Source organism: Procambarus clarkii, chromosome 43 (genome assembly GCF_040958095.1).
Source record: "Procambarus clarkii isolate CNS0578487 chromosome 43, FALCON_Pclarkii_2.0, whole genome shotgun sequence".
Taxonomy (NCBI): domain Eukaryota; kingdom Metazoa; phylum Arthropoda; class Malacostraca; order Decapoda; family Cambaridae; genus Procambarus; species Procambarus clarkii.
Genome location: NC_091192.1, coordinates 31838163 through 31863139, shown reverse-complemented (window position 1 = coordinate 31863139; position 24977 = coordinate 31838163). Strand labels below are relative to the sequence as shown.

The 24977-nt window shown below is 38.3% G+C and overlaps 1 protein-coding gene across 4 annotated transcripts in view; it reads right to left on the bottom strand.

The window, feature by feature from the left end:
- Positions 1–16504, bottom strand: part of LOC123755917 (neurofilament heavy polypeptide) — a 34800-nt gene extending 18296 nt beyond the window's left edge. For 3 of the 4 annotated variants that reach the window (XM_069300196.1, XM_045738866.2, XM_045738868.2), the window contains exons 1-4: positions 16349–16504; positions 7831–8004; positions 4701–4899; positions 3417–3506 (exon numbers count right to left, since the gene is read on the bottom strand). In XM_069300196.1, the coding sequence (XP_069156297.1) occupies positions 3417–3506; positions 4701–4899; positions 7831–7998 (457 nt within the window). In that variant the 5' untranslated portion in view covers positions 7999–8004; positions 16349–16504. Of the gene's footprint in view, positions 1–3416; positions 3507–4700; positions 4900–7830; positions 8005–16142; positions 16290–16348 lie in introns of those variants that run through there. The other variant, XM_069300197.1, reaches the window with a different exon arrangement.
- Between the last annotated feature and the right edge of the window lie 8473 nt (positions 16505–24977).

Genomic DNA, 24977 nt, shown 5'->3' with positions numbered 1-24977 from the left:
AAAGTTAGGTTAGGTTAGGTTAGGTAGGTTAGGTAGTCGAAAAACAATTAATTCATGAAAACTTGGCTTATTAGGCAAAACGGGCCTTGAATAGTAGGCTGAGAAGTGCGTTCTGGCTACTAGGTACGACATATATATATATATATATATATATATATATATATATATATATATATATATATATATATATATATATATATATATATATATATATATATATATATATATATATATATATATATATATAATATCTTATATATATATATATATATATATATAATATCTTGTAGCAATATATATATATATATATATATATATATAATTTTTTTTTTGACTTATTTGACAAGTTCAGCAATGGAGCATGTTTATATCTGACAGTGTGAGGGACACTTTTTAACTACTATATAACTTTCGCTTAAGTATCCAAGTAGGAAAAAATGAAACATTCTAAACATTTTCTTGTTTCAAGACACTGTCAAGGAGTACAGAGAAGACACGGTTTGGGATTATATATCCCACTACACCCGAGTACATTGTAGTCTCGCTCTCCTGCAGTCTCATCAAGATCAAACTACAGACTATCAAGATCCATAAACAAAATATTTAATAATGGAAGTGACATGATTCAATGGGGAGAGGCTATTCCCTAATTCTTGCAATGTTCTACACAATATTATTCTTCACAATTTTAATCCTGTCAAAAATCTTAAAAATTATAAATTATTTTGCATTGAAGTCCAGAATTATATTAGTTTAAGCTATCTATAATTGTTAACATTTTTGACAAGTATAAAAATTATGTAAACGAATAATAATTGTGTTGAACATTCCAATAATTAGGGAATAGCCTCTAAAACAAAATGCAAGAAAACTTGCTTAAAAATGCAATATTATGCAAAATTCTGAGATTTGTAGGCCAAATCACATATCTTGAGAAAACCTGTAGTATCGAAATTTTAGTAAATTCGACTTTCTCCATTGAATCATGTCACTTCCATTATTCGATATTTTGTTTATGGATATTAATGTGCTCTCGTGTAGTGGGATATGTAATCCCAAACCCGTCTTCTCTATATTTCTTGACTGTCTTGAAATGAAAAAAAAAAAGTTTGGAATTTTGTTTCATTTTTTTCCTACGTTGATACTTACGTACAACAAACTTTTTTTTTGTTATTATTCTTGGATACTTTTTTTTTTTTTTACTAATTGATGACTCCCCAATTCCAGTAAACAGAGCTAACTACATAAGGCAAGAAGGTAAGAGTACTAACCACAGATTCCTAGAAGAATCTAATCCCAAAGTTTAGTAAATTTTCATATAAGAATTTTGTTCTGCAAACTTATCTCTTATTTCAAGTACACTAGCTTCTTGCTCATTCATATTTCTCATTTGGTGTAATCAAATGGCTATATTCATTAGCATAAAACTATATGAAATCTTAGTAACACATTACACTATGTAACAATTTGCCCCCCTGGGTAGTGTCTTAATTTATTATACTTTCAAAGATATATAAAATGGTTATTATTTGCCACAAAATTTGCTTTGGCAGCTTTGGGAAGATGTCTTCAGAGTTACTTGAAGGCTGCCAATTCCTTATCAAGTGTTAATGTCACAGCTCTAGTTAAGGAGTTGGTAGCCTTCAAGTAACCTTTAAGACATCTTCCCTAAGCTATCAAAGTGTGAAGGGAATAGCAGCCATTTTCTATACTTGGAAGGCATAAGGAATTAGATGGTAACACTACCCAGTGACAAAAAAATGTATGTATTTGTTACATAATGATTAATTGACAAGGCATGTGTACCAAATTTAAAACTATTAGGAAAGTGCATTACAATTTTGATAAAAATACGTGACAGTAGAACTTCTCAAAAAAGCATCAGAAGCCTACAATGCTTAAATTTAAACAGCACATGAACCCATGACATACATAAACCAAAAAAAAAAAAAAATGAAAAGGATTCACACATACCAAAATGAAGATATTCTTTAAGTTTTACCAAGATATCTGAAATGCAGTGAAAAAACTAAAATAAAATAAGTTATATTAAAAAGTTACACTTTCTGGCATAAGTTTATGGAATAAATTAATGGTCATTAAAAAATATGAGGAACACCATGCATGTTTTAATTAGAAGTTTCTTTTAAATATACAGCATTACTGTTATGACTCAAAACTATGTTAGGGATTATTATTACTGGATTAGCCAAATTATGCAGGATAACAAGCAGTAATTGCTGGCTTACTGATTATCAACCAATAGGGAAGTATTTTCTCAAATTGAGCTCCAAAATAAATAAAAGGTCTCCCAAAGCTGATCACCAGTAAGCCCCAATAGCAAAAACAATGTGGCTGCCACTGTTCAGTGCCAAGAGCGAGAGATAAGAGGGCTGGCCTTAAACATGAGCAAGAAAAAGCATGTGATTAGGATGAAGATTGCTCTTATCAAACATAACATTAGAATTAAGGAAACCTCAGAAGACCAATTGGCCCATACAAGACAGGTCTACATATGAGGGGGGAAAAATTGTGGACAAAAAACAGTACTGGGAATGGAGAAAAGATTCACTGAAGACTTATCCAGTAATAAACTTACTAATGTAACTGTTGCAAGAGTTCAATCAAATGGACCAACAAGGGAACAACAAAATTCTGCCTGTACAGGGGCACTCTTGAAAACACCCAAGCAAGTTGAATGGTTATACAAAGATTTACAATTTAATATTAAGTAAAGTGCCTGCATACCTATAATCTACAATCTTAGGTATGGGAATAATAATTATCACACCCAAACAAGCATCGGTCAACATATAAATGGTACTTGTTAAACAATGCTGCTATTTAAGGCAATACCATTGTAACTGGATATTCAATCTTGTTATGGAATGTGTACAGGATGTTAATGCTGGGTGAGACTGGATTATGTATGACGTATTTTTTTTTTTTAAGACCCCCCTCCCAAGGCTTCTTCCCTATTTGAGAACACTTTGTAACACTTCAATGTAAAACATTACCTATAAGATGGCTATCCTTTCTTTATTGTTTCCCTATCAATAAGATCAAACCAGTTGTTCAAGAAAGCCCATGGCATGAGAAACAAAGAAAATCTTTACAATGACCTTCTGCTCGTAAAACAAAGTCAACGATTCCAATTTGACAAACGTTGTCAATACCGTATCTTGTAAGGTTTCTAAATCCATTAAACTAAAAACTTAATAAATAATTTAATATAAATATTCACCAAAATGTCCAATTTGCCATGTAACATTTACAGGTACAATATACACTCATAAATCCAAATTGGAAGTTCCATCTAAAGTGAGCCATTTACATGTATAGCAATATCCACTTAAGTTATGTCCCATAATAAATTTTTAACTATCCTACTGGCATTAATATGATCACTAACTCACCTGTTTCTGTCTTGCTTGCAGCTTCAAAGTCCTCGACAAGTTCGGGTACATCGTCGTCATCCTCGTCAATCCCACTGGCCGTTACATTTCCTGGAAATTAAATAATCTCTACAAACTGAAGTGACAATATTATCCTGAAGCAAAAGAAAACGTGTAGTTCCAATCAAATGAAAAATAATGCAGGGTAAGATTCCTGATCCTAAGAAATTAAAAGCAAAGTTTAATACTGCGCTTAGTATGAGGAACCTACGTATGACATACTGAAAGACATTATCCTGATGTAGCTGTTTGGTTATTTCTATAAAATTATTTTGATATAAATTGGTATAAAATTATTGAGTGCATATAAATATTGTACCCAGCATATACCAGGAGGACAGCATATAAGGTGAACTCCAACGATGCAGAGCTGGGGGCAGTTTAATCTAGCGTTAATATTTCGACCAAGGCACAACAATGTGACTTGGAGATACCACAACGCCACCACTACTAACACTGCTTAGAATACAAATTGTTTTATCACCTGTAAACTGGGAAATTAAATATAACTACTACTACTATCCCCTTATCCTGTTAACCATGACTATGATGTACATTTGTAATTTAGCCACCTACATACACTATTTCCTCATGACCAAGGCAATTTCTGGCAGTGTTACTCTCACATTCATTCTCACTTCTGATAATTTGAAAGCCCTTGTAGAAAGAATGAAAGGAAATTCTTTGAAGTTTCCTTTCTGTTACTGAAATGATGAGACAAGTAGTTCCCCCTGGTATTAAGACCATCTGCATTCACATTATTACAATTACTGATAAGAACATTTTTTAATGTTTTCCATCACTGGATTGAATTTAGTGTATCCTTAGCATTACTGACAACCCAGTAAGGATAGTCAAAATTTATCACGGTGCCTGAGGGCCTGCAAAGAGCAGACTGAACTTGCCCAAAATAAACATTAAAGCTGTCCTGAGGTCAGGAAGATCTATGTTTTAGGGAACAACCGAGTGGCTTACCTCAGAAATGGGTGGCCGATCTCTTGGCATGCTGGTTACACTATTCTACTTTTAACTGTTATACTAATCTAGAATGAAATTACAAGTGTGTGAAGCATCTGATAAAATATTAAGGCCATAATATAGGATCCAACCAGCATACAACATCAATATTTCCTGGTAGAGTACTAATTTTGAAACAGCCTATTTTGTCCACGATAAATTAATACACTTCGTTCAACATAACGGCTATTTTGTCCATGATAAATTAATATATTTCCTCCAACATACCGGCACTAACAGATGAAGCAAGCCGCTTAAGCTGATTAAACCCTTCAGCTCCAAGGTGATTCAAGATGCCTGGCAACATCTCGGTAATCTGTTTGCTTTCTGCATGACCAGATACAGCAAATGTATTGGCATTGAGAGATGCCTGAACCTTGGGATTGTTGAAGTGTATCACAGAGCCATCATCTTTAATCATGTTCACCTATGAACAAAAAAAAATTAGTTATTACTTTTATGGAACATTTTTATAATCATCTTCATAATTAAATTATTCAAACCAAAATTATTCACAAAGCCTAAAGACTTTCACAATGGTCTTTGCAAGCAGCATTTTATACAAGGTTATCACACTATATAGAACTAAAAATAGACTATGAAAATTCAGAATACCGGTTTCCATACATTAAAATGTAAACCACAGATACACAAATAAAGGCAGATTAGGAGAGGAGAGATCAAGAGCTCGAGAAGACTGTGGCACTCCTAGGGAGTGGGGACACCTAACAACAGGGTCACCATGTATTACCATGTCTTACTGAGCATCCTTCAACATGTAGAACATAAAAATCCTCCTATACATTCAAGGAAATAAGAGCTTAAAATATTGCTATTGCAAGTAATATTATATTTAAACTGATGAACCAATCAGCAACAGCTTTAAGTTTACATCTTAAAGCACAAATATACAATGTTATATCAATATTGTACCCAGCATATACCAGGAGGACAGCATATAAGGTGAACTCCAACGATGCAGAGCTGGGGGTAGTTTAATCTAGCGTTAATATTTCGACCAAGGCACAACAATGCGACTTGGAGATACCACAACGCCACCACATCTTAATTAGCTCAAAATACAAGTTACAAAATATAAAAATACAAAATACATACTACTGGGTGAATAAATTGAAGACAAGCCCAAGAGTAAGCCTCATGAAGCCAGAAATAATAATTTTAATCCACCTGATCTTTATGTCCTAAGTAACTAGCCCATTTAAAAATATTTAAAGAACAAGTAGTGTTAATTTTTCAAAACTATGATTGATGAGTATTCAAAGCTATTTTGCCTATTAAGATATTTAATAAAAGTTATAACCAGGTGGTTAGCGAGTCGGCCAAAACTAAAAAGCACAAATATATGATCAGACAATGCTACCTAGCTTATAGATCTGGTTTTATTAGTGCATACTTGTTATTGGTTACAGGCAGTTATCCAACTTCCACCATTCTCTTGGGTTGAGATTCTTTATAATGCAATCTATCCTCCAAAAGTCATACTTTATAGAAATTTTTAAGTTGTAATAGTAAAAATAAACTGTTGCAGCCAACAATGTTCACAACATTATGTACTAATAATTTTGTAGAGGGCATGAAAAAATCCTAAAACAAATCCTAGGCCTAGATCAACCCATGTGCTAAATTATGCCTAAAATAGCATATATTAGGCCTAGAATTGCATATTTATCCCTAGGACATATTAGATTTCCTAGTTACAGTTCCATTCTTGAAATAATTAGGTATGATCCAACTGACAGTTCAGAAAGAATCTCGTTTTAGCGAATCTCCAAATTCAACGCACACTTTCCAAGCCTTATTTACTTACCTGATTCAATGAATAAGAGTTTAGCAAAAGATGTGCAGATTTGCTTAGCATGTTGGGCCTGAGTTCACAGATTGGTGGGAAAGTTGCCCATAATGATAGGGTGACACTTTCGTGGCGCCTAAAACGAGTCACCAATTTTCCTCTCGAGACCGAGGATTTGACCAAAATGAGTCAAACAACAAAATATTTGTATAAAATTCAGTTTTTATCCGATCGACTATGGGATAGTTTCAAAATGAGCTCCTTTAAATTGCGCACAATTTGATACCATAATGAAAGATGTAACCTAAAACTGTCAAAACACCTGGAAGAATATAAATACGTTTTTGGGCCAAATTTAAAAATTTTTAAAAAATTCTATGTATTATGCTAATATTATGGAACTAGTTTTAAAATGCGCGCCTTTTGCTTGCGAACAATTTGATACCAAAATGAACGTTGTAACATGAACATTTGTCAGAACACTGGAAAAAAAAAATTATTTTGTGATGATGAGCGTCCAAACTTAAAATATTTGTTAAAATTCTAGTTATTGCTCTATTATTATGGGACTAACTTTAAAATATGCGCTTTTATATTGCGAACAATTTGATACCAAAATGAGACGTAAGACTGTAATTGATGTTATCAAACTGAACGAGTATACACATTAGGCCGTGGTGTGCAAATTGGTGCTCGTTCACGGGTAACTTTAGGCTTTGCTGTGGGGAGTTACGCCAGGCTTTTGGACACTATATGCACATACACCTGAAGGGAATTCTATTGCGAACACAATAATACCAAAATGAATGACATAGCACGAGAATTAAGGTGAGAAAACTGAAACGAGTATACACATTTCGGTGTTGCCTCGCACTCGCCCACACGCCGGGGGCATGACCTCTAAATTTGTGGCGCGCATTCTGTGCAAAAAAAAAAGTTAAAATTCCACCTGGTGAAATTGACCCATATAGGATAGGAAATATTAGGGCATGCATGGTAAATTTCATAATATGGTTCTAATCACATTTTTAATTCTTAATGAGGCATTCAACATTACAAGAAACTTTCTTGGAAATGCTATCGAGGATATTTAAAACCAAATTGAATGGTTCCTTTTCATTTCCAGTTACAGAACAGCAGATGCATTCACTAAAATATAGGCTTTCTTCTTTGAAAATAAGGTTTCAAGGCTGGGGAAATATATTGGATGCGATGGAATCTTTCTAGATGTATTCTGAAAGTCATCTATTATGTGATATGCTGAAATTAAAATTTTAGCTTTTAAACCCATAGTGATTAGCATCTTAAGTTGCAATGAATTCCCTCAACTCAATAAATCCCGGTTGGTCCCATACAGTTCGCTGAATTGAAATTGCCCTGTACTAACATTTATGGTGGAAGGGCTAAAGTCTTCATAGTCATAATACTATATTTCTCAGTATATATGTAAACAATCTGGCTCCTACATGTCACCCCACTACATCCTATTTCCAGGCAGCTGTGCATTTAAGGACAATTGCATTAAAACTAATGGGTCAGTTTACTCACTTCTTCAATACCAGAAATATTGTTGACCGTTAATTTCTTGAGTGAATTCTGGAGTTTTTTGTCATCAGTAGCTGAGGAGCGGTGGACAACCTTCTTCTTCCTTCGTGCACTGCCTTTACCACCTATGCGCACTTGCTGCTGCAGCTTTGCTAATTTCTCTGCATTCATCTTGATCTGAAAGCAAGGAAAAGTAATTATCAAAAGATGGCATCAAATCCAGACTTTATATTTAGCACTTTCAAAATCACTAGTACTGTACTTACAATACCCTTTTTTATATTTAGCACTTTCAAAATCACTAGTACTGTACTTACAATACCCTTCACTGAAAATCTTAATACATACCCAATTGTTAATTATACCAATAAACTATCCCAAAATCAAGTTTTGGGATAGTGAATTGGATCAAACTAAGGTCCAATGATACAAATGTATTTAGCAAAGAAGCAATGCAATATGTATGTATATATGCGAAGAAAAATCAATTATTGACATTCAGTCCTTAAAGCGATGTCATTATGTCATCAAAAGGTTTATGGCAGAGCCAACAAATTATGTGAAAAAATGGTGAATTCTGATAAAGATCTAGGGATCATTCTAGATAGAAAACTCATCTGAGGAACACGTAGCAAGGCTCCTATGCTACACTTTCCAATTTAAGAATTGCTCTTAAGGGGCCGGGACCCAAAAAATATTCGTCCAAATATGAAATACAGTACCGAAATACAATACAGCACAAAAGAATAGTAATAGTAAGGAGGGTCAACAAAGTGGATATGCAGCTGGTGCCTTTATAGCATTGCTGAGTAATACATAATAATGAGTATGTTATTATGCTTTATTTTGTTATATATCAAATACAATGCCCAATGTTAATATTTTACTTTCACCAATGTCCAAAAACATATTTTTTTTTTAGTTTTGTCTGTTTATTATTTGATTTTGTTGTAACCTATACATCCCAGAGTGCATACCCATCCCTAACTATGTGAAGATAGAATGAAATTGGCCAACAAATAAATCAGTCACAACTGGCAGGACTGTCTCAAATTTCGATGATGATTAGGGACCAGATCAGGGGATTATCACTTATATAATTACTCATTACCTTACTTATTGTTAATAACTTCAATTATCTCAAACTAGAATTTCAAATGAGTCGGCTTAAAAAATCCAGCTACATACCAATTTTCATAATTTTTACATTTACAGTAGTGTGTACAGCTGTCTGTTCTACAATCCTATTGTACGTATTTTTCATGAACCCTAAACGTTTGGAGTCATACATTTTTTGTCTAAATTTGGCACGTTTCAAATGCAATATTGACTTTTTTACAGTAAACGATACTGAAAATTTATATTCTAATACAACGACAATAAAATTCACATGCTGTTCTGAGAGAATAACACTAAATGAACAACTGGTGATATTTTATATTTTGAAGCCGATTTGAAAATCTAAAATTTTCAATATTCAATTTTATAATTTTATATTTTCTTGTTTTTCAAGTTACGTTGGTGATCATTTAGACAAAGGTGGAGCATTTGCCTAGTAGATCGTACACAAAAAATTTGAAAACGTTTCAGCAAGTTTGAGAAACAGTTCACGTGTCGCCTAGTTACGTACTGTGTGGCTTAACATGTTTACCCACGAATGACAAAGTATGGAGTCAAAATTTTAGTACAGTGGTACCTCGGAACACGAGTGTCCCTGTATGCGAGTTTTTCGGAATACGAGCAGGATTTCCTCGGAAAATGTGTCTTGGAAGGCGAGGGTTACCTCGGAACACGAGTTTGTTGATACGTGTACAGGCCGACTAGCGCATGGTAGCACGGCGATCGCGCCTCAGTTTACCAGTGTCTCGCACCCAGTGACTATCCCACCTGAATTCTTCACAAGGATTTACAGTTTTTTGTCGGTTTTTTGGCCATTTGAGCAAAAGAGTTGTCATTATATATCTCGCCATGGGTCTCAAGAAAGCCATTGGTAAAGTTCAACCTAAGAAAATAGTTGTGAGTAGAGGCAGTAGAGGATGTCCCTTCTTGATTAAGAAAATGTGTGAAATATGGGAAGAACTGCAAAGTTTTGTTGAAAAAACTCACCCAGATAAAGTTGTTGCAGGCCGTTGCATTGACCTTTTAAATGACTGTGATATCTTAATACAGACAAGTGTTAAAATTTAGGGAAAAACAAGTGTCTTTAGACAGATTCTTAGTAAAACAAGCAAGTCCTAGTGGTATGCAGGAAAAATGTGCCAGTGTGCATACCAGTGAAGTCCTCACTGCCTGATGTTATAATGGAAGGAGACTTCTCTTCCAGACAGTAACACCTCTCCTCCTCCCTCCTCTTCACATCTTCCATACACCAACAGCAGTCCTCAGCAAGGGTAAGTAATAACTTGAACATAGTTTTCTAGGTTTATTTAGATGAATTAGATATAAAAATTTAGTTTGATGTGGGGTTTTTGGGGTAGTCAGGAACGGATTAATTCATTTCCCATTATTTCTTATGGGGAAATTAGCTTCGGAATACGAGTTTTCGGAATATGAGCCGTCTCCAGGAACGAATTAAACTCTTAAACTGAGGTACCCCTGTAGTTAATATCCACTAATGACGAAGTATGGTGTCAAAACAAAAACATTTTTGACCTGCTTTCGGCTTGGCTGCAGGAAGGGAGCTCCGCGGTTTTGGACATTATATGCATATACTCCTGTAGGGAATTTCATTGCGAATACAATGATGCCAAAATGAAAGATCTAGGACCAGAATTGAGGTAACAAAGTTCAAAAGAGCATACCCTTTTTATTGCTCTTTATTACCGCTCACTGGGGTAACATTGTCACTTTCTCTGTTTGCTATGGGTGGTATGCCAGGCTTTTGGACTTTATATTTGCATATACTCCTGTAGGGAATTCTATTGCGTACACTGATACCGAAATGAAAGACCTAGAACGAGAATCGAGATGTCCAAAGTGAAGAGTGAAGTGAAGAGAGCTCTTGCGCGCTCCCAGGTAAGACGTTCTCACTTTCTCGCAGTGATTTTGGACTATTTGCATTTAGTCCTGTAGAGAATTCTATTGCGAACACATTGATACCAAATTCAAAAACCTAGGACAAGAATTGAGATGACAAAGTTGAAAAGAGTATACACTTTTCAGTATTACCGCGCTCTAATGGAAGGCCTGGCACGCTTCCCTGCTCTCTTCTGGGTAACCGCGGCCTGCTTTCGTCACGTCAGCGGGTGGAGCACGCCACGGTTTTTGACATTATATGCATATACTACTGTTGGGAATTCTATTGCAAACACATTGATACCAAAATGAGAAACTTTGTACGAAAATTGAGGTGACCAAATTGAAAAGAGTGTACTGTACACATTTTATCGTTTTTGCACGCTCCCAGATAACTCGCTCTTCCTATTTGCTGCGGGTGGTAAGCCGGGCTTTTGGGGTTTACATGCTTTTTTAGTCCTGTAGAGCATTCTATTGCAAACACATTGATACAAAATTGAATAACCTAGGACGAGAATTAACACTTTCGCCCGGGCATGACGCAGCATTGCGTCATCCACTTTAAATAATCGCCAAAAATCAGGTTTTTATTCAATTTTTGGGGGACTGGTTTTAACACTTTCTGCGTATGAGGACTCCGCCCGGAGTCCTGTTTCGCCTCACCGCTTCCGAGATGTGGGCAAATATATGTCCTCAAAAAATATTTGTATAAAATTCAATTTTAATCCGATTTACTTTGGGTTTGTTTCAAACTGCGCGCCATGTGGCTCTCTTTCTCACCACTAGGCTGCATGGTACAATAAGTTCATGAAAGGTGTGGACCACTTCGATCAAATGGTATTACCATTTTACCCGGAAAACTCACAAGTGGACCTAAAAGATAACGTTTTATTTCCTGCAAATGGCTTTGCATAATGCCTTTGTTTTGTACAAATACAACACAACTGATCAAAAAAAGCTAACATTGCTACAGTTCCACGAGGTGGCAAATTGGGCCCTATTGTGCTGGGACCCGGAAGATTGGCCTCAAACAGCAACAGTATCTCAACACTTGCGGCACGCTCCAGACATAAATGATGACAGGTCCTGCCTATGCTGACGCGATGCAAACTCCTGGACCATCTGGTGTGAGGCGACCCTTGTTCACTTCAACACCTCAAGCTGAAGCAGCGACCGAATCAGAACCCGAGATGTCTGGCACACTGCCATTTGACAAGACGGTTTTGTCAGATGACTGACTCAAATGTTGAACCTCCAGCGATTCAGTTGATTCTGAAAATCGCATGAACTACAAACTGAAATGAGTATTTTGATACCAAAATGAACACTATCACATAAACTGCCATAAGTAGACTCGAACCTTCATAGATTTTTTTTTGGGTGTAGCGTGGTCTGCATGAGTGTCCCAAACGGGTTGCAGATGGGTGACTTTAGCCGTTTATATTGGTAATGTATTTTGTATTTTGATACCAGAATGAACACTATCACATAAACTGCCATAAGTAGACTCGAACCTTCATAGATTTTTTTTGGGTGTAGCGTGTGTCTGCACGAGTGTCCCAAACGGGTTGCAGGTGGGTGACTTTAGCCGTTTATACTGGTAATTCTTCCCCCATATCATGAATTATATGCCTATGTCTGTTTAGGGAATTTTATTCCGATCAATGTACAACCAAAAATAACTGTGCAACAGGTATAAACTTGACAAACATAACAAAAGTAAAAACATTTCGCGTGTGTTTGACGCTCGCTGATATGTTCCAGCGTTGTTTTATATTTGGCGCTATTCTATCTTACGCTTTGTTGATCTTTTTTACCTACGGGCTCATAGAACATTCTATTGCGAACACATTGACACAAAAATGAATGACGTACATAGAATAATAATGTCAGGAGAGTGAAATAAGTATAAACTTTCAAAGCGCCGTATCGCACATGTGTCGTCCCGTCACTGATACCGGGTAACAATTTCACCACTTCCCACACTCTTGCGGGTGGGCCGCAATCATTAGTCTACGTTTATATTCATATCACCATGTTGGGAATTTCATTGCGAGTCCATTGATACCAAAATTAACGCTGTAGGACAAGTGTGGAGGTGATAACAATCCCAAGAGTAAAAACATTTTGTTGCTGTTGGGCGCTCACGGCGAGTCATCTTCATAGTTATTTATTTGGTGCTGGTATCCCTATACGTTTCGTGACTTTTTTACTGATCTTCTTCTAGAGAAATTTATTGCGAACACGTTGGTACCAAAATGAAATACGTAGCTCGAGAACTAAGGTCAGGAGAGTAAAAAGAGTATACACATTTTTGTTTTTACGCTTACGCGGCAAAAACGCCGCGCGCACATACCGCTTTTTTTTTACCTTCCCAGGGCGCGCGAAAGTGTTAAAATGCGCGCCGATGTCTTCCCATTTTCTTTGTTGTGGCCCTCAAGCGGCTTGGCACACGCCGTGGACCCATTATTTTCATTCCACTGTTGTGACCAATGTCGCCTCCCCTCGCATCTCAAACGTGTGAACATTTCGACTATTTTCCGTGGCTATATTTCTTACTGCGGCTTTAGAAACTATCTACGCTTACTCCACGATGGATAGCGATCATGAACAAGGCCCTTCCAGGAAGAAAATTGCGAAAGAAAGGCTTGAAAAGGGCGGGAATTGGGAGTGTAGCTGGAAGGCGTCTGAGCGCTCACTTGCGGCTAACGCGTGGCCCGTCTTCAACTCGTCGGCGGTTGGAGCGTGACCAGGTTTTTTATTTTATATGCTAATGTTCCTCTAGAGAATTCTATTGCGAACCCATTGAGACCAAAATGAAAGACCTAGGACGAAAATTGAGGTGACCAGAGTGAAAATAGTGAAAACATTTTATTGCGTTTGCGCGCTCCTGGGTAACTCATTCGCACTTTGTTTGCTGCGGGTAATTAGCCGGGCTTTTGGAGTTTATATGCATTTAGTGCTGTAGAGAATTCTATTGCGAACACAATGATACAAAATTTAATCTCGTAGGACGAGAATTAAGGTGACAAAGTTGAAGAGAGTATACACTTTTCAGAATTCACGCGCGCTCCCGTGACACCCTGGGTCCCATATCGTACATCGTAAAAGGTCCCATATCGTAAAAGGATGCTGACCATACATGGTCAGCATCCTTTTACTAAGGTCCTAGTTTTTCCAAATGTGGCAAATGATCGACATGTCTAGTGCCAAATGATGTCCCCCCCCCCCCCTTGAATGAGGATTGAGTTATACTTTTCCCCCTTGGACTATAAAAAATAGGACAAAGTTAAAATTTTCAGAGGGAAGGGGGTCCAACAGTAAGCACTTTCAATCAAATAGTTGCATAAATTATATCATTTTAGGAGAATAAGTTAATTATATTATGGTGTTGCTAAACTGGCAAAATATTTAACATTTCCCATAACAGCTAAACCTCACATCTCTGGAAGACAGAAAAGCAAGGGGAGACATTATCACTACGTACAAAATTCTCAAGAGGAATTGACAGGGTAGACAAAAACTATTTAGCATGGGTGGAACAGAAACAAGGGAACACAGGTGGAAACAGTACCCAAATGAGCCACAGACATTAGAAAGAATTTTTCAGTGTCAGGGTAGTTAAATGGACTACATTAGACAGTAATGTGGTGGAGGCAGACTCCATATACAGTTTCAAATATAGATATGATAGATCAATAGGCTCAGGAATCTGTACACCAGTTTATTGACTGATGAGGCAGGACCAAAGAGCCGAAGCTCAATCCCCCCGCAAGCACAACTAGGCGAGTATTATTTGGTTTTGTGGACAACTAAAATTCACATTTACAAACAACTAATATTTGGTTTAACATGTAACTTACCATCTCCATTTTTCTCTACATTTAGAGAAAAGCTATATACATAAGAGTTATACCTGAAGAGTTTAACCAAACATCTATTCTATAGTAGTGACCAGAGCTTAACTGTATAATATGCATGAGGCCTAAGAAAATCTACAAGCATTAGCAATAAAACAATCCCTGATTATTTATAAGTTATCACAATCCCTGATAATTTATAAATTATCTTTTTGGCTTCAGATTTCTAACTACCACAACTCCCAAATTGGGTTGGGAGAATTGAGAATGCAAATTTGTGGCATTTAGCTTTGGCAGTTTCAATATTGTCTACCCAATACCTGGTAACTATAAATATACTGTACTAATATAAATATGCTCAACAACAGAGGTCCCAGGACAGAGTCCTGGGGGACTCCACTTACCGGTTTCCCTACTTGGACACTACACTTATGCAAAACCCATTTCCTTCACCAAACACAACCTTCCCTAACATTGAGGCAGAGAACAACTTGGTGTGGCCAGTGTGGTCGGCACACAATTAGTCCCGAGTCTGACCCCAGCACGCATGTTACCTACACCACTAAGACAGGTATTCTGGAGTTGGTCAACTGTTGTGGGTGGCATCCAGGAGGGTCGGTAGTGGGCCTCGTCAAACAATAAAGCTAACTCGATACAGATATATTTTGAGTTGATTGGCATCTAATATTGGATTCCTTAACAATGGAATACCATTTATGAAATCATTGTCTACTTCCCAAAGACAAATTACAAATAATGAATTATATTAATTTATAAATAATGAATTCCCTCAATTATTAAAATGTTCTTTATAATGAATTTTGTAAAAAAAAATCCCCACAACTTTATTACAAATATTCCTATTTATAAGCACTAATATGGGAAATGGAAATAAATTCATAAAAGTATTTAAACAGAGTCAAGAGAATGTTAACCACAGTGGCCACAATACAGGTTGACGGCTCCACAGGTTCTTGCAGGCGTCCTTAACACCACTTGTAACAAAGCTACTCAATATATAATAAATTATAAAACATATAAACACCCAGAGGCCTATCCCGTTCTGGTGCGCATTGAACAATAGGCCTTTTATAGTTGTCTATAATGTGTTGCAGGGGTCCAGAGCCCCGAGATGGAGCCCGGGATGGAGCCCGGGATGGAGCCCCGGGATGGAGCCCCGGGGATCGAGCCCGGGATAGAGCCCCGGGGATGGAGCCCCCGGGATCGAGCCCGGGATAGAAATCCGGGATAGAGCCGGAGCTCTATCAAGTGGCGCAAGGGGAAGGTACAAGTGATAATGGCCAGAGTTACTGTGGCAGGCAATGTGGCGGGTGGACCATGTGTTCCTCCCGCCATAACACTCCTCCTCCCACCGCCCCTCACCCCACGTGGTCCACCCACCTCCCCCACGTGCTCCCAGCCTCGCCACCGGCCTGGTACCTGTAGGCCTCCTGCCGCAGCTCCACGTGACGCCAAAGTATTCGTCTGCTGTTCCCTGCTATTCTTGTCACTTTTGAATTCTCCCAAATATCCAACTTTGCCAAGCGTGTGGAGGCTTCACTTGGTGTGGGTGAGGTGGGCGGGCACTAGAGGGTGGGGCGCGGGTGTGCAGGGAGGGGAAACAGGTCACGGTGTGGGTATATTACCTTGGTTTTGTTGAGTGTGGCGACCACCGAACCCAGAGCCCAGCCGCCGATGAGAGAAGGAGCGCCGAGTGACGTCACGTAGCCCACCAGCGCGCCCTGCCGGCCAATAGACGCCACAAACAACACTCACGCCAACCTTCTCACAGACAAAAGAGCATCACAATATTATCCCCATATACCCTAGAGCTCTTTCCTATAGTATTTAACTCCCTATTGTCACACATCAGTTATGTTTAGTAGTTGTTCTTATTTCAGGCAACACATTGGCTCTGCCATGGGGAAATTTCATATTTATACTGTTATATTCAATTGACTCTAAACAATTATATTACACTACGCGATACATTTTCATCATCACATTATGATTTAATTACTTAATAATTTACTTTTAAGATGAAGTGGTGCTATGTACATACACAAACACGCACATGTACACATAAACATTGGTGGTGGAGGCAGACTCATTCGTGCACTCTGCTATAATAATAATACTAATAATATTAATAATAATAATAAAAAAAATTATTCAGGAAAAGTACATACATAGATGCAGAGTTACAAATATACTGTTGGATTTATAGATAGAGCTAGTACATACAATACCTAAAGCCACTAATACGCATAGCGTTTCGAGCAAGGGAATTTGCTCGTACCAACAAGAAGCCAGACTCCATACACAGTTTCAAATGTAAATTTGATAGAGCCTAATAGACTCCAGAATCTGTACACCAGTTGATTAACACAGAGCCGTCTTACCGCATGGGCCCAATGGGCACTTGCCCGGGTCCCCACGAGCATAGGACATGTTCATTATGGGAGCCGAATGTTTAAATACTGTATTTAGATCTTGTTGCAAGCGTACTTATATTATATAACTCCACATCCTGGTGTGTAGAACTAAATATTTAAAATATATAGTACAGTACCAGTTAGGGGTGACATGATAGAGGTTTACAAGTAGATGAATGGATATAACAGAGCAGATATTAATAGGGTATTAATTTAAAAGTATCAACACAACCATCTCAATAAACATACTTGAACTTGAACTTGAAGTATCAACACAAGGCAGAACACGAAACAATGGGTATAAATTGGATAAGTTTAGATTTAGGAAAGAATTGGGAAAATACTGGTTCGGTAACAGGGTTGTTGATTTGTGGAACCAATTACCGCGTAATGTGGTGGAGGTAGAGTCCCTCGATTGTTTCAAGCGTGGGTTGGACATGTATATGAGTGGGATTGGGTGGTTATAAATAGGAGCTGCCTCGTATGGGCCAATAGGCCTTCTGCAGTTACCTTTGTTCTTATGTTCTTAATGAAACGTAATGTGTTGAGTGACGCACAGAAGAGGAAGAGAGCTACAGAGGAGGAGAAAATAGGAAAACTTCCAAAATTAACATCGGAGTTCAACACAGGTGCAACGACAACCACTCATACCATTCCTTAATATATAGCTTCTACTCCTGCAATGTCAGCCACAAGTACTGTTCCTTCAGATATAGCATCCACATCTACATCCATTCCTGCTGCCAATCATCCAGTTTCAGTAAACATACCATTATTGCCTTTTGCTGCTGCTGGTGACATTTTACAAGAGGAAATGTAAATCTGTAACAGCAAAGGAGTTTGCACTCTAAGAGACAGATCCGGGACAATGGAACAGTAATAATACTAACACAGTAGATTACTGGATTTGTAGTGGGCCCTCATCATGCCAGAATCCTGATAGCAACCTTTCACACTGTGTATAGAACAGCTGGAGTAGGGAATATGAAGACAAGCTATTTATCAAACAATGTGTTCAAACATGACCTGTGGAATGGCGAGAATGTGAAACGGAATGGCTACTCTATTGACCATCCCAAGGTCGACTGACCCGCTTTGTATGTCGCCTATTGTCCAAGAAAGAATCTCCCTTTCCTACATTGGGGTTCAGTGACGGGAAGCACAGCAATGTTATTGTAGAACATGAAAATGGAGAAGAAACGCTGTGCGTATTAGTGGCTTTAGGCATTGTATGTACAAGTTCTATCTATAAATCCAACTTTATGATTACTCCCGCAAGATGTGCTTGCGGGAGTTGAGCTCTGCTCTTTCGGCCCGCCTCTCAACTGTCAATCAACTGTTACTAACTACTAACTAACATTTATCCCTCCCCCCCCCCACCCACACAAACACAGAGTAGGAGCGAGGTCTGGTAGCTGGACGGACAGCGCGCAGGACTCGTAATTCTGTGGCCCTGGTTCAATTCCCGGACTAGGCGGAGACAAATGGAAAAAAGTTTCTTTCACCCTGAATGTCCCTGTTCACCTAGCAGTGAGTAGGTACCTGGGAGTTAGACAGCTGTTACGGAGCTGCTTCCAGGGTGTGTACTCACCTATTTGTGCTTGCGGGGGTTGAGCTTTGGCTCTTTGGTCCCGCCTCTCAACTGTCAATCATTTGGTGTACAGATTACTGAGGCTACTGGGCTCTATCATATCTACATTTAAAACTGTGTATGGAGTCAGCCTCTACCACATCACTGCCTAATGCATTCCATCCGTTAACTACTGATACTGAAAAAGTTCCTTCTAACGTCCCTGTGGCTCATGTGGGTACTCAGTTTCCACCTGTGTCCCCTTGTTCGCGTCCCACCAGTGTTGAATAGTTTATCCTTGTTTACCCGGTCGATTCACCTGAGGATTTTGTAGGTTGTGATCATGTCCCCCCTTACTCTTCTGTTTTCCAGTGTCGTAAGGTGCATTTCCCGCAGCCTTTCCGCGTAACTCATGCCTCTTCTTTCTGGGACTAGTCTAGTGGCATACCATTGGACTTTTTCCAGCTTCGTCTTGTGCTTGACAAGGTACGGGCTCCATGCTGGGGCCACATACTCCAGGATTGGTCTTACATATGTGGTGTACAAGATTCTGAATGATTCCATAAACAGGTTCCTGAACGCTGTTCTGATGTTAGCCAGCCTCGCATATGCTGCAGACGTTATTCTTTTTATGTGGGCTTCAGGAGACAGGTTTGGTGTGATATCAACTCCTAGATCTTTCTCTCTGTCCGTTTCATTAAGTACTTCATCTCCTATTCTGTATCCTGTGTCTGGCCTGTTTCCACTGCCTAGCTTCATTACTTTGCATTTACTCGGGTTGAACTTCAACAGCCATTTGTTGGACCATTCACTCAGTCTGTCTAGGTCATCTTGTAGCCTCCTACTATCATCCTCTGTTTCAATCCTCCTCATAATTTTTGTATCATCGGCAAACATTGCGAGAAACGATTCTATACCCTCTGGGAGATCATTTACATATATCAGAAACAGTATAGGTCCAAGGACTGACCCCTGCGGGACTCCACTTGTAACGTCTCGCCAATCTGAGACCTCACCCCTCACACTGACTCGTTGTCTCTTAGGTACTCCTTTATCCAATGGAGTACCTTCCCTTTCACTCCAGCTTTTTCACTAGCCTCTTGTGTGGTACTGTGTCAAAGGCTTTCTAACAATCCAAAAAAAATGCAGTCTGCCCACCCTTCTCTTTCTTGCCCTATTTTTGTTGCCTGGTCGTAGAATTCAAGTAACCCTGTGAGGCAGGACTTGCCATCCCTGAACCCATGTTGATGCTGTGTTACAAAGTTCTTTCGCTCCAGATGTTCCACTAGCTTTCTTCGCACCATTTTCTCTATCAGCTTGCATGTATTCAAGTTAGGGACACTGGCCTGTAGTTCAGTGCCTCCTGTTTATCCCCTTTCTTGTATATCGGGACTACGTTAGCTGCTTTCCAAATATCTGGCAGTCTGCCAGACATTGTGTGTGTGAAAAAAACATTAGTTAGTAACAGTTGATTGATTGACAGTTGAGCAGAGCTCAATACTCTAGTTGAGCAGAGCTCAATACTCTAGTTGAGCAGAGCTCAATACTCTAGTTGAGCAGAGCTCAATACTCTAGTTGAGCAGAGCTCAATACTCTAGTTGAGCAGAGCTCAATACTCTAGTTGAGCAGAGCTCAATACTCTAGTTGAGCAGAGCTCAATACTCTAGTTGAGCAGAGCTCAATACTCTAGTTGAGCAGAGCTCAATACTCTAGTTGAGCAGAGCTCAATTAGAGTATTCAACTAGGTGAATACAACTAGATGAATACACACCCAGGAAGTAGCCCGCATCAGCTGTCTAACTCCCAGGTACCTATTTACTGCTAGGGGAACAGGTGAATCTAGGTTAAAGAAACTCTGCCATCACCGGGAAATCGAACCTGGACCCTAGGATTACGAGCCCAGAGCACTGTACACTTAGCTATCAAGCCCCTTTGTAACTCACCTTGTATGTATGTACTTTTACCTGAATAAACATTTGATTTGATTTGATCATCGTAAGCTGTATCGTAAGCATGACAGCATATTTGATAAGCATAAAGGAAGTGTAGAGCCTTTATTACTTGAGCAACATCGCCGAGAGCAGGAATATTGTCATAAAGTGTTAACTCGTGTGGTTTCTGTAATTCACTTTCTTACCTCTAGAGGTTTGCCATTTCTTTGAGAAAATCAGATTATTGGGTCAGCAAAAAATGGCAACTATTTTTACCATAACTACCTCAGATTCAGATTCTTTATTCAGGTAAAGGTATATACATTGCAGATGAGTTACAAACATCATGTTGGATTTAAAAAAAGAGCTAGTACATACAGTACCTAAAGCCACTAGTACGCATAGCGTTTCGGGCAAAAAAACTCTTACTTAAACTCCACCATTATGGAATCCGAGGCCTTGCCCGGAACTATATTCGATTCTATCTTAGTAACAGACACCAATATGTAGCTATCAATGATATAACCTCTCCCACTCTACCACTAACCGTAGGAGTGCCACAGGACAGCATCCTAGGACATCTCCTGTTTCTTACACAAATCAATGATCTGCCTAATATCTTTAACATTCTTCAAGCCCATCATCACCCAGCAAAAATCTGCTAACAGAACAATAACAAGTTGACCAGACCACACACTGGAAGGTGAAGGGACGACGACGTTTCGTCCGACACAATCGACTTGAGAATGGTCCAGGACGAACCGAAACGTCGTCGTCCCTTCACTGTCTAGTGTGTGGTCTAGTCAACTTACTTGAGCCACGTTATTGTGACTCATCGCCTGCAGAACAATAACAAACTTGTTTTCAGATAACACTCAGCCTCCCTGTTGAAATCCCTAAACATAAACTCATTCCACACATTCTTTTGTGCCATTTACATTTACAAAACTCTGTTCTTAAATACAAATCCTGATCTGAAACTCTTTCCTTTACAGATCTAATAAAGACTAAAGACTTTCCTTTACAGATCTAATAGACCCTCCATAATCACCACACCAGAAATAAATATAACACTCTCTTTATCTCTTTATCTTATATCTCTTTGATATCCCCAGAGTCAAACTAAATCTGTGTAAACACTATGCAAATAATGGAACCTAATCTGTGTGTACACTTAGCTATCAGGCCCCTTTGTAACTCGCCTTATATAACTGAACTGCATAATCTAAATGGGGCCCTAACCAGAGCAAGATATAACTGAAGAACAACACCAAATGTCTTGTTACTAAGGCTTCGATTAATAAATCCCAGTGTCCTATTTGCCGTATTATGAACATTCATACATTGATCCTTTGGTTCTAAATTCTTACTAATCATAACACCCAGATCCCTTTCGCAGTCTGACTTCGCAATCTCAACACCATCTAGCTCGTATCTTGTAACTCTATCATCATTACCTAGCCTCAAAACTTTACATTTATCAGTATTAAACTGCATCTGCCAATCTTTTGACCATTTCAAAACCCTATTTAGATCAACTTGAAGTGATAGTGAGTCTTCTGTGTTAATTTCCCTAATGAATCTAAATCATTTATATATATTATAAACAACAGAGGTCCCAATACAGAGCCTTGAGGCACTCCACTTACAACATTTTCCCACTCTGACTTAACCCCATTTATACTATGTTTCCTTTGGAATAGCCATGCCCTAATCCATCTTAATATAGCACCCCCAATACCATGATCCTCTATCTTTTTAATCCGTCTTTCATGTGGCACTGTATCAAAAGCTTTGCTAAAGTCAAGGTACACAACATCGCAAACCTTACCACTATCAACTGCCTCAACTATGCTGGAATAAAAAGATAGCAAATTTGTTACACATGAACGACCATTTGTAAAACCATGTTGTGACTCGTTTATTAATTTATGTTTTTCAAGATGAAAACGAATGGTATTTGCAATTATCGATTCAAGTAACTTTCCCACAATAGACGTTAGGCTAACTGGTCCATAGTTTGACGCAAGTGATCTATCTCCTTTCTTAAAAATTGGTATCACGTTAGCAACCTTCCACGACTCTGACACTCTGCCTGACTCTAATGATTTATTAAATATGGTAGACAATGGATTGCAAAGCTCCTCTATGCATTCTTTAAGCACCCTGGCAAACACTTCATCCGGCCCTGGGGATTTGTTTGGTTTGAGTTTTACTATTTGTTTAATAATATCTTCCCTGGTAACTGTTAGACTAGTCAACCTGTCCTCGTCCCCACCCACATAGACTTGTTCGGCTGAAGGCAGAGAGTTAAGTTCTTCTTTAGTAAATACAGATATAAAATATTTATTAAAAAAAATACTACTCTCTTCGTCATTATCCGTTAACTGACCTGTCTCGGTTTTTAATGGACCTATCCTTTCCCTAACCTTTGTTCAATATAACTGAAAAAAACCTTTAGGGTTTGCCTTTGCTTGGCCTGCTATACGAACTTCATAGTTTCTTTTTGCTCTCCTTATCTCTTTATTAACATTTCTAACTAGTTGTGCGAATCCTTGTTCTAAACTGACTTCCCCATTCTTAATCCTTTTGTCACAAGCTCACTTTCTACCTATAAGTTTTCTCAGATCCTTTGTTATCCATTTCGGGTCATTTGTATTTGACCTATTCAATTTGTAAGGTATACTACTTTCCTGTGCTTTGCTTAGAATATTTGTAAATAAGTTATATTTTGAATCCAAATCGAAATCCTCCTTTACATCACACATCGCTGGGTTCACGTCTTGCTCCAAGACCGGCCCCACTACCTATGCCCAAGACTTTCCAATCTATTTAACCCAAAAAATTTCTTAGGATATTGAAATTAGCTTTACGAAAATCTGGCACTTTAACAGAATTTTCTCCTGCAGATCTATTCCACTCTATGCTAAATCTGATTTCTTTGTGATCACTGTTCCCTAGTTCACTCCCGATTTCTGTCATTAATCTGTGTTTCCCTGTTAGTTAACAAATCATCCTGCAACCTGTCCTCTTAAAAAGAACGTCGCTTTTGGCCGTTTGCCCGTATGGCCGAATTTGGACGTAATTTGAAAATGAAAAAAAATTGAAAATAAATTTGGGATTTTTTTTTAACAACAGCAAGTTAAGGGTCCTCTGATAGGTTAGGTGGGCAGGAAATTCTCATAAAGTTTCAAAACGGTATGAAAAATGTTATTTGAAAGTTCCTCTTCTAAGCTGTCCGAAGAGGGCCGGACGACTCAAACAGAAAACGGAACAGAACGTCACTTTTGTGAGTCGATTTCATTTCAAATTACGTCCAAATTTGTCCATAGTGCGCATACGAGTCAAAAGTGACGTTATTTTTAAGAGGACGGGTTGCTCTCTCACCCGTCGTCTGCCTTCAGCCTACGCAGTGTCTGATGCCATGGTGGTATGGTAGCTGTCTTCAGTACACCAGTATATCTTCATGCTTTGTATTCATTGACTTTCTTATAGTTTATTTTTGTATTAATTTTCCTATTATCTTGTCCACCTTTGCATTACATGATCACCAAGTGTTTTCAGGTGCCATTTTTGTTCATTAATATTTCAGTAAATTGTTTTAATTATTTATTTGATGATTTTCATTTGTTTCCACCTGCGACTTACACACTACAAGGGCCAATAGCAGCATTTTTTTCTTGTTTTATGTGAGGGACAGCCATACCATCTTGGTTCAGTATAGCTGGATACCACAACCCGTCACACATATTTTAAAGTTATGTCCCACTTAAAATTATCCGTTAGATTAAGAAAGTGGCCGAAACGCTAAGCGTGTTAATAGCTATACAAGAATGTAAAAAATCAATGATATGTACCCTCATAAACCCAATGTACGTTCTTGTATAAATAAATAAATAAATAAATAAAATGTAGAGGTCATCATCCGTGTTTGATATATCCGGGAGGCAATAACGGGTGTATTAATAATAATAATAATAATAATACCGCTGTTATGACATTGGGGCATTCTAAGAGCCTGTTTGTATTGATTAAGATTCATATATGCTCCCGTATTTTACTTTAACATGCATTGTGCATTTCTTTCCACCTTTTGCAGTGAGAGGATTAATTCATTAGATCCCCCGCCTGTTATTAATTTCACGGGAGACATCTCCCGTCACGCAGGGTGCCGTCGCGCCTCCACAGATCTCCAGTATCAGCTCTTGATACTGGTAATGGCTCAAAAGGGCCACCATTTACGGGCTATTCATGCCCGTGCCACCTTTTGGGTGGCTTAGTATTAACTATCAGTATTAACTGAATACTAACTTAGTATTAACTTAGTATTCAGGAAGTA